A 13,133-nucleotide genomic window follows, 5' to 3' on the forward strand; every position below is an offset into this window, starting at 1 on the left:
CATGCAGGTCTCTTGCGCCAACAAACTTAAACTGGCACCACCCAGAGTTGCAACATGGCCAGAAATATATGCCACGCAAAACAAAACATGCAAACATGCTCGCTATTTCGTCGCTAGTAGCTGTAGGTTTGTGCCAAATGTTATCCTAATGAATCTTAAAAGCCGACTGAATAGTCGATATCGCACCTTCAGCATACGTCCTGGTCGTTTGTTCTTCTGGCCCTAACCCGATGCGTTCGCCGCTTTCCTCCCCCCCCACGAGGGCCACATTTAGCGAGCGAGCATCGATCTGTGAACAATAGATGCCGGCGCGTGGTGACAACAATCACTGGTTTCCTGAGTTGTTATTTGGTATCGACTATCATGCTACACATCTTTGATATTGTTCCCCCAGCTCTGACTATTGAATGAATAATTGCAATATGGGTCGTTTAATGGGCATGAGAGAGACTGCGTGTTATTGGTATTCTTGTCTTTGTCCAGTGATATATGATTTGCTCTGGTGTCTGAATTACTAACAATACCAGAGCCAGGGAACTTTCCCGGCCCCACATCCTAAGTCCAATTTCTTTTTAAACAGTTGTAACGCGCTAACCGCCATACTTCTCGCTTCGAATCATGAACTTGTTCACATATGTTTGTTTACTACAGCCTCTAGAAATGGATGCCATTCCTATCAAATGCGCAAAGCAGTGGCTCTATATATTGTCTTCATATCACTTCTGTGGCACGTCCGGAACAGGCTCGACCTTCTTTATCACCCTCGCTGGCGATCCGACAGCTATCGAGTAGCTTGGAATATCTTTGGTCACCACCGAGCTAGCACCAACTGTGACACCATCACCTATCGTCACACCCGGCAAGATTACAGTATTTCCTCCGATCCAGCAATCTTTCCCAATTGTGACTTCTTTCGAATAGTCTGTAAGGTCTCGTCTCGGCTGTATCGCCGTCGGGTGTGTTGCAGCGAAGATACTCACACCTGGACCAAATTTGGTCCGATCTCCAATGGTCACGATTGCGCAATCTAAGATCACCATACTGCATTTCATACATTAGCTTCCGGACTTGGGACTCGTGTCTTAGGGGACACACTTGAAGTTTGCATAAAAGCCATCTCCGATAATTATGTTGCACCCGTAATCGACTCGGAAAGGAGGGTCAATGCTGGCCCCTTTACCAACGTGCCCGATGAGCTCCTTCAGTATAGCATCACGGTCTTCTGCCAAGGACTCGTCGGTCGCATCATCCGGTAGATATTCGTTATATTTCTTGACAAGTTTACGTGCGCGTAATCGAGCTGCTACTAATTCGGGAACATATGAATCATATCTATTCACTCTTTGTGAGTAGACATCCAGCAAAGTAGGGAAGGTGTACAAACACCATTCCGGAGATCATCTTCTCGTAATCGTCGCACCATGGTGTGTTCGTGAGTGTCTTAGCAAGCGCGATGAACTCTGCGTTCTTCGCCGTGCGCGCCATAATGAATTGCGGGTTTGTAATATGACTTGTTGGAGGATTGAGGTCGATTGTGTTGTACATAATACGTTAGGAAGCAGAAGGATTGTAGACGTTATCTTAGATTGCCTCTGTAGATACATGCAGCCCTTTTTATCGTTTATCCACCGCTTAACCTTAACCCCTCGATAAGCCCTGAAATGTTCTAGACCTCCACTCGTACATAATCCAAACATTTTACGATCTAGGCTATTCCTTTTACAATACATTCCCCATAGCCTATGATCGCATCAACTGCATCCTAATAATATCCACTCAATATAATTTACTAACAACTGAATTCAAATTTCTTACAACTAAATCCCCAAACCCAGCAATTTAACAAATCGTTGAAACTTTATGCGTTCCAGGCCTTTCGTAAGTCCACGGCTGTCATGCTTTCAGTTTCAATCCATTTGGTGTTGATTCTCTTATCCTTGACTAATTCTCCTATAAAATGGTGTTCGATTTCAACGTGTTTCATACGCCCATGAAACTTTGGATTCTCAGTGCTGGCAAGGGCGGCGTGATTATCACAATATATCGGTAAGGGGTTCTGCTTCTGACCGATGACCTCAGTCGCCAACTGATCTAGCCATACGGCTTACTTTCCTGTCTGTGGCAATACCCAATAAATACAATAGTGGAAACCATGGCTGACGAGCATAAACGAGCCAAGAACATATTCTGCACAGACCCCTATACCCGCAAATATTTTCGATCAATTTGTTTAAATACTCGAACGGAAGGTTCTTGCCGAGGAAATTGGTCCCAGGGAAGGCATCGAGCAAGATCAGCCGTTTTCGAGATGGACAAGAGATAATTTGGGAACTCGGGGTACTGAAGACGACTACAATCACGGGTTTGTGACTGATGCTTTGGCAGCACGAAACTCGGCTCGCGCGCTCAAAATTGCACTAAATCAAGTGAAAGACAGTGCCACCCGGGGACAGCAGCAACAGGCTAAGCGGGAATCGAGGAGTGCCAATTAACTCTCAGATAGATTCCACGCGACGGTAGGTCCTGACTATACATTTCGGGTAAAAATGAATGAGCGGGATACCACTGTGGCTGGTTCTTGTAATGTAGGTCTTGCGCCTGCGAATTGCATAGTTTTGCTATATCGTAGGCTAATAATAATAACCTAACGTTGCGTAATTTATATTCTTGTAATGACATAGAAATTGAAGCTGCTTGGGCTAGACTAGCGTGCTGCGCATATTTAACATGTTGCTATCATCGAGTGACATACCGATATGACCAATAGCGTCATCCCGAATAATTCGAAATGTGAACAAACGCTCGATCCCATCATTTGAGCAGGCTTGGCCAGTCCGTGTTCTCGGTTCAGCCGCCGGCCTTACATGGCTTTTTCAACTTTTTCAATTGTTTTTATTCGGTTTCGGTTTGAGCGTTGCGTCCATTGACAACACCCGACGAAGTGGTCTCGCGCAGTTACATGCCATACTGTGCACGGGCGGGGCCACATTCAGGTACGAGACCCTTGTTTGTGACTGCGACTAAACCGTGCCGATGCACGGGCCACCGAGGTCGATGACGTCATGTGTGTGGAGTGGAGTCGGTAGATGAATCGCATAGGATAGTTGCCGTCGTCGCGACTTTCACACACTTTGCAACTGAATTGCTCCCGCCGGTTTCCAGACCACGCTCTCAGCAATCGTCTTGCACTCGAGATCATCCGCAAATAATCTGCGCAATAACATCTTCCGCCATGTCGCCAAAAGACATTGTCATCACCTGTGCGCTGCGCACTCCGATCACAATGGCGCTCAAAGGCGGCCTGGCCAACACGTCGGCGGCCGGTCTGCTCGCGCACGTCCTGAACGCGATCCCGGCCCGCACGAAGCCGCACGTCGAGGACGTGTACGTCGGCAACGCGGCCGGCCACTCGTTCGCCAACGTAGCCGCCAAGTCGTCCGGCCTGCCGGCGTCTTCGCTGGTGTCGACGATCGCGCACTCGCGGCTGTCGTCGGCGATTCCGACCGCGATGCTGGCGACGGCCATGCGGACCGGCGCGACCGCGTGTGGTGTCGTGGCCGGCGTCGAGTCCGCGACCAAAGACTACACGCGCCGGCCGCCGCCGCGAAAGATTGTCGGCGTGTCGGCCGGGCAGGAGAAGGAGTATGCTGACCGCACGCGCGGGGCGGCCGCGAAAGCGGTTCAAGACCGGCTGTGGGCGGACATGGTTGTGCCGGTTGCTGGGCCGGTAGTGCTGGACCCGGAAGCCGACACGGCCGAGACGGTCGACAAGGCCAAAGACGAGTGGCCGGGCGGCGAGGTCACGGAGGACGACTGGTTGCGGATCGAACGCGACGAGGCCGACGTCGACGTCGACGTCGACGCAGGCTACGTGGCCAAGCCGGCCGACGGCGCGGCCGCGGTCGTGTTCATGACCCGCGAAAAGGCGGCCGAGGTCGGGGTCAGGCCGATCGGCCGGCTGCTTGATTCCGAAGTCGTCGACGGCGTCGACGAGGTTGTCGACCTGCTCGGCGACGTCGGGGTCGCGAAGGACGACGTCGACGTTTGGGAGATCCACGAGTCGTCGGCCAGCGAGGTCATTGACCTGATGCACAAGCTCCACGTCTCGCCGACGATCGTGAATCCAAACGGGGGCGCGCTCGCGGTCGGCGACCCGGCAGGCGCAGCAGGAGCGAGGTTGCTGGGCAGCGTGCTGGCATCGCTGCGCGATATCGACGGCAAGTACGGCGTCGTCTTGATCCCGTGAGTTAACCACGATGTTGTTTCGCGACAGTTGTCTTGCTAACGAACCAAAAGGTCGGACAAGGGCGAGCTGTACGCGGGAGTGGTGGCACTAGAATAGGCACTGTATAAATTTTGCATAATGTACAATATCACAAGACAACCACGGGCCCACTGTCTCCCAACACGTCCCGAAACGACTTGCTGCTTGCCCAGACATCGTCCTGCCAACACGTGCACACGACCCGCCAGGCCGCCGTCCAGTTGCCAAACTCGCCCAAGCTGACGGCGGTTTCGAAAACGCGCTGGATAATGTCGCGACACGGACCGTGGGGCGTGGCCAATCCAGGCGGAGCGATGGTGCCGACAAAAGTCAGCGACCACAGTATGCAGCGCTCTAGCTCCTGGCCGGCCACGGAATCGCGCAGGAGCGCGTCCGGGCGGGCTATGGAGTCCGGCAAGACGAGAAAGTCGGACGCAAGCAGCGTGCAGAACGCGACAATGGTTTCGCGCACGCGGGTCGAATCTCGCGCCGCCATGTACGGGCCGGCGACAAAACACGACATGTAGGCGCGGACGGACAGTCGAAAGAGTTGCGAACACTTTACGGTTGCCGGCGTGGCCGGGTCGATGAGGACCGTGTCGAGGGCAGAAGACACGGCCTCGAGCTTGAGGACGAAGTCTGTTTTACCGGCCGACGCGTCTGGGTCGTGGTCGTGGTCGTGCTGTAAGTCAACGATCCGGGACAGGATGAGGAGAAGCGGAGTTGCGATCGGCACGGCCGTGTCGGCGGTGCGGAACACGCCGGCACCGCGCATGTGCGACGCGAGCATGTCGGCGTACGTGGCGGACAGAACTGCGGGCGCGCGCGCGGCGGCGGAGGTTGCCGCCGCAACCACGATGTCGGCGTGCATAACATCCGCGGCCACCACGCGCAGCAGGGGCGATGTCGGCGACACCAGCAGCCCGAACTGGCACGTTAGCTTGAGCAGCGCGTGGAGGACGGCGCCAGCAGCAGCGTCGACGCCCACAACCCGGCACAGCGTGTGTAGATTCCACCCGAGCACCATCACGCGTTCGAGCTCGTCCTCGTCCGCACCGGTCGATAGGAGCGAGTTGGCCGAGGCAATAAACAGCGCGGTGTCGGCATTGGCGGCCGCCGCGCCGGCCGGGTCAGGCGATCGGTAGAGGACGGCAGACGCGTAGACGGACGCGAGCGCGCAGATTGAGCGCCAGATGGACGGGTCGGCGACGGACGCGTCGTAAAGCAGAAGACTGAAGTCGATTCGGGAGTCCGGGTGCAGAAACAGGGCCGGATGGAGCAGGCGCGCGGCGAGCCGGAAATACACGACGACGAGCAGCAGCTGGGACCCGCGGTCGACGAACGCGGGCGCAAACACGGTCGACGGAACCTCGTGGACATGGTGAGAAAGCAGCGCCAGTGGGCAGGACGGCGAGCGCAGGTCGATCGTCGGCAGAGGCACGTCGAGAAACGCCGGCAACCGGACCTGCGACGGCCGTCGTCGGCGTTGTTGTTTTTGTTGTTGTTGTGAGCGCGATGGCGGATCGTCGATGATGCCAGAGACGGAGCCGGCAGCGGAGCCGGCAGCGGAGCCGGCAGCGGAACCGGCGTCGGACTCGTCGGCGGGATGAGCAAAAGACTGGCCCTTGAACACGCGGATGCTTCGTCGGATCTCGTCGCGCTTGCGGGCCATCGCCTCGGCCGACTTCATAAAGTCCGGACGGTCGCCGTAGCCATCGCACGCCAGCTTGAGACGCAGACAGGCAGCACAGGCCGGCTTCTCTTCAGAACACTTTTTGCGACGCAGTCGACAGGTCCAACAGCCTGCAAGTGGATGCAATTAGCGGCAGGCCATAACAGAGAATAATTGTATACTACCGGTTCTGGTGCGGGACGCGGACGCGCGCCGGCGGTGGTGATGATGGCCGAGAGTGAAGGGCATGATCAGATGATGGTTGCCGGTATCGGCGAACACCGGCGGCGCTGCTGCTGCTGCTGCTCCTGCAGCTGGCGCATGAGAATAAAGATCATTATACCGAGTCGGAGCAGGATCGTGAGAGGGATCGGAAGGAAAGTAGAACGAGTCCATCGCGTGTAATTGCACAAACCCTGGCACAGGAACGCGACAGTTAAGTACTCAAGTGGCCAGGCACGGCCGAGTTGAGGCCGTCGCGCGATCAGACTGCCGATCTTGGCCCCGCAAATTACCGCAGTCGCATATTAGCCTTGGCGCCAATAATAATAATAATAATAATAATAATAATAATAATGTGTGTGTTGGCAGTGAATGCTGGCGCTTGTCTGTTATTAATCCGATCAGTGCGATTGTCGGTCGCACAATAAGAACCGTCGTCACGTTGGCCGGGTGCCCCCAACTCTATGCCAAGTACAATACAAACCACCCAACAGCACACTACGATCGTGTATCGCATCGATAGCATACATTTCACAATAACCCACTGCCAGATGCCATCCCGACTATCTATTTACCGGCAGCATCCAGGGGACTCGAGGTCGCTGTTTGCAGAACGGCCACCTCGGCTGCTGGAATAGGGTTTTGCCTGTTCGATGTTCGAACTGGCGCACTGTAGTAATAGTAACCGTTAAATAACAATTTCTCCGCAGACTCGTTCGTGTTCGTGCGGGGCTCACACACTCGTCCATCCCGCTCTCCAACAAACAGCCAGCACAGCCGGCGGCAATCTGCCGTTGGTGCTCGCGTCCTCTGCCAACGACGACGATGGTCCGCTTGCTCAACGTCTACACCATCTCGGCCTTCGCGGCCCTCGGAGGCGCCCTGTTCGGATTCGACATCTCGTCCATGTCCGGTGTCCTCGGCACGGACCAGTACAAATTCTACTACGGCAATCCACTGGGAACCCGCCAGGGCGGCATCACCAGTGCCATGGCCGCCGGCTCGCTCGTCGGCGCTCTATCATCGTCCATTCTCGGTGACTGGTATGTTGCCGCTAGATGGCATTCCTACTGACGATGGCTGACGACGCGACTACAGGTTATCGCGTAAAGTAGCTATCCAGCTGGGCGCCATTCTGTGGTGCATCGGTGCCATGTACGTAGATATATATACATATATATTTGATTATATCGCTGACGACCGACAGCCTGCAAGCCGCGTCCAACGGCGTCGCGATGCTCGTGGCCGGCCGCGTCGTCGCCGGTCTCTGCGTCGGCCTGACGTCGTCGCTCGTGCCCATCTACCAGTCCGAAATCGCCCCCCGCAAGATCCGCGGCCGCATCGTCTCGCTCCAGCAGTTCGCCATCACCTGGGGCATCATGATCCAGTACTTTGTCCAGTACGGCTGCTCGTTCCTACCCTCCCAGGCCGCGTTCCGGCTGCCGTGGGCCATCCAGGCGGCCCCCGCCGTCGTCCTGTTTGTCGGCCTGTTCTGGTTCCCAAAGTCGCCCCGGTGGCTCGCCAGCAAGGATCGGTGGGACGAGGCCCTGCGGGTCCTGGCCGACCTGCGCACCGCGACCGGCGACATCAACGACCCGCTCGTGCTGGCAGAGTACAAGGAGATCGAGGACCAGATCCGGTTCGAGCGCGAGGACGAAGCAAACTCGTATCGCGAGCTGTTTGGCCCCAAAATGCGTGGCCGCGTGTTTCTGGCCATGGCCGTCCAGGGCTGGTCCCAGCTCGTCGGCATCAACGTGCTCATGTACTACGTCGTCTACGTTCTCGACTCGGCCGGCATCTCCAACACGCTGCTCGCGTCCTCGGTCCAGTACATCATCAACATGGTCATGACGATTCCGTCGATTCTGTGGACCGACCGGTGGGGCCGGCGGCCGGCCCTGCTCCTCGGCGCGCTCTCGATCGGGTTCTGGCTGTTTCTTATCGGCGGCCTGCTCGCGCGCTACGGCGAGCCCAACCCCGTCCCCGACCAGTCCTACACCTGGGTCGTCATCGGCCATCCCGTCGCGACCCGGTGCATCCAAGCCTGCTCGTACCTGACCGTGGCCTCGTTCGCAATGTCGTGGGGCCCCGTGTCGTGGATGTATCCGCCCGAGATCATGCCGCTGCGGATCCGGGCCAAGGCCGTTGCCCTCGCGACCGCAACCAACTGGGCCGCCAACTTTGCCCTTGGGCTCGCAGTGCCGCCGGTCCTGCGCAGGATCGGATGGCGCATGTTCTTCATCTTCGCCGCCTTCAACATGGCCGCGTTCGTCCACGTGTGGTTAGCCGCGCCCGAAACCAAACTGCGCACGCTCGAGGAAATGGACGAGATCTTCCAGCACGGCGGGCCGCTGTGGCGCACGTTCACGGGAATTAAAAAGACCGACCGGCTCGACCGGCTCGCCCGGGACATCGAGCTCGGCCATCTCAAAATCCACCGGTCCGTCCAGGTCGAGTTGTACGATCTCAGAACCGGCAGCATCGCCAGCACCGTGCGGTAGTCTTCGCCGTATTCTTTATTTTGTTTGCATACGTCTTGTTTGGTGCCCGGAGTTTGGGTTGATGTTATCGTTCCATGTAAAGTAATCTATGTACAATAATACACTCGCCGTCGTCGGGTCATACAAAAAACCGGCCGTACACTCGCCATATGCGCTCGACCGTGAGCCGCTGCCGCCGGACTCCAAGCCTGATATCCTCCAAATCGCCCAGATCCCGGGCCCAGTCGCGCCTGAGCTCGCGCGGGATCACGTCTGGGCTGTTTCGCAAAACATGGACCTCGCACAGCACTCTTCCCTCGTCCGTGTACGTCAACCACTCGCTCTCGCCGCCTGTCCCCGACGTCGTCGTCGACGTCGTCAGGATGCGCTCGACATTGCCGAGTGTGCGCACGACAGTCGCCTTGAGGTCGGCCCTTGTCCGGACGCCCTTGCCCGACCACAGCCGGCGCGTGTACCCGGCCGCGACGTAGCACGCGACCGAGCTCGGCAGCGCGGCCACGACGCCAAACACGAGCTCCTGGGACTTGAGCAGCCGGTCGATGCCCGTGATCGCGACCTCGACGTCGACCTTGGTCTTCTGCATCTGGATCAGCAGCGTGCGGATCAGCTCGCCCCGGACCGCGTTCTTGAGCGGCGCCTTGAGCTCGTCCTCGTACACGCGGAGCACGGCCGACACGTCGCCCTCGCGCACGCCGGCCCGGATCGCGTCGACGTCGGCGGCCGACAGGGCGGCGGCGCCGGTCGTCGTCGCCGCGTTGTCGACGGCGAAATCGACGACCATGCGCTCGAGGCTCTGCATGTCCGCCTCCAGGCTCTTGCGGCCGACGATCGCGACCTGGGCCGAGTCGTCGTGCCGGATCGTGGCGATGATGTTCCTTGCCGGCTCGACCACCCAGTTGTGCCAAAAGTCGACCGCCGTCGCCGACGCGTCCGCCAGCCACTGGCCAATGCTGGCCCGCCGGTTGAACAGGATCCGCAGGACCGTGCCCGAGAACGCGGCCGCGCCGACGCCCACGGGCCAGTATCGTGTCAGGGCCGACGGTTTGCCTGCCACGGCCACGACCGCCGCGTGGCGGGCTGTCTGGGCCGGCAGCGCGTCGGTCGTGATCTTGACGATCTTGTGCGCGACCGCGGACGGCGTTGACGACGACGACGCCGACAACACGGCAAACACTCTTGCTTCAAACCTGTCGACCGACTGGTCCGACTCGCTGACGCCGGCCACGATCGCCGCCATTACGTCGACCGTGCGCTCGACCGTCCGGCGCCAGTCCGTGTCGCGGCCGAGCTGGACCGACTCGCCGACCAGCAGGCCCAGCGCGGCCGACTGGGTGTCGCGCAGGTGCCGGAGCTGCTGCTGTTTGGACTGCACGTCCTTGTACACGGTCGACAGCGGCGACATTGCTCGTTTGAACAGCGCCGTCGTCGGCGCGACCGCCCGAGTCAGGGCCGACAGCCGGCGCGTGGTCTTGCGGTGCCGCGACAGGGCCGCCCGCAAGGTCGTGATCCAGTCCGCAAGCGACGGCCGCGGCGTCGTGAGCCGTCTGCGCGCGTCCGTCCAGATCTCGTGTGCCAGGCCCACGAACCGGACCGGCGCAGCTGCTGTCGAGTTAGCAAAACGTCGTAGCCCAACACCAATTTTTGTATTTTGGAAAGGGATCAAAACCCAAACACACGTACTCTGGATCGAATACACGACCAGGCCGCGCGGGCCAGACAGCACGTTGTCCCAGTAGAAAATGTCCTCGGCCAGCGGCAGCGTCTGGTTCAGTAACGTGTCCAACAACCGGCCGTACAGCACGACTGCTCCGGCGGCAACAAGCAGCCATTCGACCTGCTTCGCCGGATCCGCCGTCGCGGACTCGTCCGATCCCGACTGATGCGCGAGATAGGCCCGCAGCGTGGCCTCGAGCGTCTTGATCGACGGCAGCGAACCCCCGGGCCGGACGAGCAATCGATCCAGCGCCGCCAAAACCGGCTCGGTCGCCGCGACGACCACATCATCGTCTGCGTCCTCGGCTGGCGTCGGCGGCATGTCGCCATCTGCCGCCGCCGCGGGCGCGGGCGCGAGACCGAGCCGGGGCGCAAACAGACTCGGCAGCGTGGTCGACGCCAGAAGCTCGAGGTCGGCCGACAGCGCGCGGATGCGGGCGTCCACTATCGTGCTCATGCTTGGTGTTCGTGATCGATGCTGGAAGGAGCAACGAGAAAATGTTTTCCTACGAATTACGTCACTACGGAGGCGCGACAACCCTGATTGTGACCGTGACGCTGGAAAGTCGGGCCATTGTTCGCAACAATGGAATGCATAAATTGCTGTTAATGTTTCTATTTGATACAGGGGAGCAAGTGTATCTCAGTTAATAAATTATCCAACTAGCTGGCTAGTCGCCTTCGGAGGACTTGAGTGCTACGCGCAAACCGGGCCACAATAATAGTAGCAGCCTGGCTCCTAGCGACTGAGCCGCAAGGATTTGTAACTGTTTTCGAAAGAGCACACTGGACTCACTAGCCCCCCCAAATCTGTCTTTACCCAAGATGCCATCACAGAGAGGAGTCTAGGCAGAAATGTCCTCTACCGGAAGCTTCACATAATCTTTCGCAACCGGCAAGAAACTTCTTTTCCCTGACGTACTTGCTTCCATCCCTAGACATTAGCGGCGTGTCAGTGCCATAAACTCATACGCTATAACGACGACATGACGATGCGGGACCGATGTTCTCCGAGTGCTAGACCTCCATGTGGAAAGAGATTAAGAACGTGGTTAGTCACCCAGATGCACTGCACATAAAGCTGACCAGGTACGCTATTCCGAGGAGCTGAGTGCAGCAGAGTGATGGACCAGCAAATCATTCTGGAAACGGACCCCATGTGTCTCCCGTTCACAATTTCCCATAGTAACGAAACGGCGCTAACGCTCTGGGTACACAGGCACCCAGTTCAGTAAAAATTAGATAGTTGGTTGTGCCAGTGACTGGTCTAGCCAGTGACGATGTAATCAATAGTTCTTTCCGTGATTAACCGATATGACATGCCGGTATGCATGATGAACGGTTCAAAAGTGCAAGTATTTAAAATCTATCGCAAAGAAAACGAACCCTTACCATACAGCAGTTGGTCTCCGAGGAGAGTCTAAATGCTGAATAGCACGCTAGTAATACCTATCGCTTTCTCCTCGCACCAAACATATCGACCATTCTTGCATGCGGGAACGGGTGCATGTTAAGATCGACTGGATAGACGCTCAAATGCCATGATTGCCAACGTCCTTGTTAGATGGCCCGAAATTCATTCGCGTTGCTGAAGAGATGACTCAATTTTGAGCTCTCGATTAGTTTGTGTTGAAGATTTGACATCATTTTCAACGGGTGTAGAACATGGAGTGCGCGCGCAATTCTGCAATAAGACATACGTCTTAGATGGAACATATTTGGATGATATACATTCACTTGTAGCACTTGGAGCATTCTGGATGCCGAGACAATTTGTCCACAATCCGGACTAAATATAAATTAGTCACCAGACTCCTAAGCGAACTTGGCTATCAAAATCCAGGGCCCTAGCCCATCATGTGCCCATCGAAGAGCTCGGCAACGTTGGGATCTCAACCTAGGATGACCTAGGATGACTGTCATCTATCATACAAGAACGCATACCCTTTAACTCTATTAATCTTTCTTAATCTTGAATATATATACTAGCTAGGAGGAGACTCTATCAAATGTAACACTTCTGCCCATCAACGCACCTAGAACCAAGCTGATCGCTAGTGTCCACAATGAGCTCCACAGACAAAGTCATCTATCTTAACCTTCCGGTCAAGTCGGTCTCGGCTGCCATCCCATTCTACGAAGCCATTGGCGGCGTTCAAAACCACACATTCAGTGATGCCACGACAGCGGCCATGAGGATTTCGCCTACCATCAATCTTATGCTGCTGGAACACGATCGCTTCCGCTCATTTGCTCCCCCGTCCAAAACCATTGCCGACGCCAAATCCTCGATTCAGATGCTCATCTGTATCACCATGAACAGTCGCGATGAGGTCGACGCAATCGTGCAGAAGGCCGAGGAGGCTGGCGGTAAAATGGATCCCTCGCCTTCACAGGATCTCGGCCAAATGTATTCACGCAGCTTTGAAGATCTCGATGGACATGTATGGGAGACTTTGTGGATGGATCCGAGCTTTGCTGAGGGCAAGGCTCCAGAAGACCAGTGAGCCGGATGCAGGATTTGAAACGATTGGATCGATAGTAGGAAATATATTGAAACCGAGAGAACTGCTTACACCACGACCATAATAAACTCTGAAATCGCAAGTCGTTACCGTAGACAGCTAGTCAGTCTGCAACATATTCCCAGATAAGGTTTAATTAAACTGTAACACTACTTTGATTCGAACTGTAACACACCCGTTGCTTATCTTAGGGCGAGAACTCGGCCATCTATAATTTTTCTTTGGGAACTGCAGTC

At 56.5% G+C, this 13,133-nt stretch overlaps 6 protein-coding genes across 6 annotated transcripts; 3 read left to right on the forward strand and 3 right to left on the reverse strand.

The window, feature by feature from the left end:
* Positions 1 to 456: 456 nt before the first annotated feature.
* Positions 457 to 1,585, reverse strand: POJ06DRAFT_257040 (trimeric LpxA-like protein). The gene is made up of 3 exons (XM_056188101.1): positions 1,385 to 1,585; positions 1,096 to 1,332; positions 457 to 1,041 (listed from the first exon to the last, which is right to left on the reverse strand). Exons 1-3 carry the CDS (start codon positions 1,543 to 1,545, stop codon positions 717 to 719), a joined length of 723 nt encoding a protein of 240 aa, XP_056042919.1. The 5' UTR covers positions 1,546 to 1,585; the 3' UTR covers positions 457 to 716.
* Positions 1,586 to 2,955: 1,370 nt separating this feature from the next.
* POJ06DRAFT_135564 (thiolase-like protein) lies at positions 2,956 to 4,309 on the forward strand. Its single transcript, XM_056184448.1, has one exon. It carries the CDS (start codon positions 3,233 to 3,235, stop codon positions 4,244 to 4,246), a length of 1,014 nt encoding a protein of 337 aa, XP_056042920.1. The 5' UTR covers positions 2,956 to 3,232; the 3' UTR covers positions 4,247 to 4,309.
* Positions 4,310 to 6,477, reverse strand: POJ06DRAFT_135612 (uncharacterized protein). Its single transcript, XM_056184449.1, has 2 exons — positions 6,122 to 6,477; positions 4,310 to 6,067 (listed from the first exon to the last, which is right to left on the reverse strand). The coding sequence occupies exons 1-2, from the start codon at positions 6,330 to 6,332 to the stop codon at positions 4,374 to 4,376; spliced, it is 1,905 nt and encodes a 634-aa protein (XP_056042921.1). The 5' UTR covers positions 6,333 to 6,477; the 3' UTR covers positions 4,310 to 4,373.
* A 76-nt stretch (positions 6,478 to 6,553) lies between these two features.
* POJ06DRAFT_257046 (general substrate transporter) lies at positions 6,554 to 8,710 on the forward strand. The gene is made up of 3 exons (XM_056188102.1): positions 6,554 to 7,201; positions 7,257 to 7,313; positions 7,366 to 8,710. Exons 1-3 carry the CDS (start codon positions 6,984 to 6,986, stop codon positions 8,657 to 8,659), a joined length of 1,569 nt encoding a protein of 522 aa, XP_056042922.1. The 5' UTR covers positions 6,554 to 6,983; the 3' UTR covers positions 8,660 to 8,710.
* Positions 8,711 to 10,918, reverse strand: POJ06DRAFT_257048 (ATP synthase regulation protein NCA2-domain-containing protein). The gene is made up of 2 exons (XM_056188103.1): positions 10,340 to 10,918; positions 8,711 to 10,258 (listed from the first exon to the last, which is right to left on the reverse strand). Exons 1-2 carry the CDS (start codon positions 10,827 to 10,829, stop codon positions 8,778 to 8,780), a joined length of 1,971 nt encoding a protein of 656 aa, XP_056042923.1. The 5' UTR covers positions 10,830 to 10,918; the 3' UTR covers positions 8,711 to 8,777.
* Positions 10,919 to 12,163: 1,245 nt separating this feature from the next.
* On the forward strand, positions 12,164 to 12,982 carry POJ06DRAFT_257051 (uncharacterized protein). The gene has a single exon (XM_056188104.1). The coding sequence runs from the start codon at positions 12,439 to 12,441 to the stop codon at positions 12,877 to 12,879; it is 441 nt and encodes a 146-aa protein (XP_056042924.1). The 5' UTR covers positions 12,164 to 12,438; the 3' UTR covers positions 12,880 to 12,982.
* Positions 12,983 to 13,133: the final 151 nt, after the last annotated feature.

The sequence above is a fragment of the Lipomyces tetrasporus genome, assembly GCF_029532465.1.
Source record: "Lipomyces tetrasporus strain NRRL Y-64009 chromosome Unknown POJ06scaffold_7, whole genome shotgun sequence".
Lineage (NCBI taxonomy): Eukaryota > Fungi > Ascomycota > Lipomycetes > Lipomycetales > Lipomycetaceae > Lipomyces > Lipomyces tetrasporus.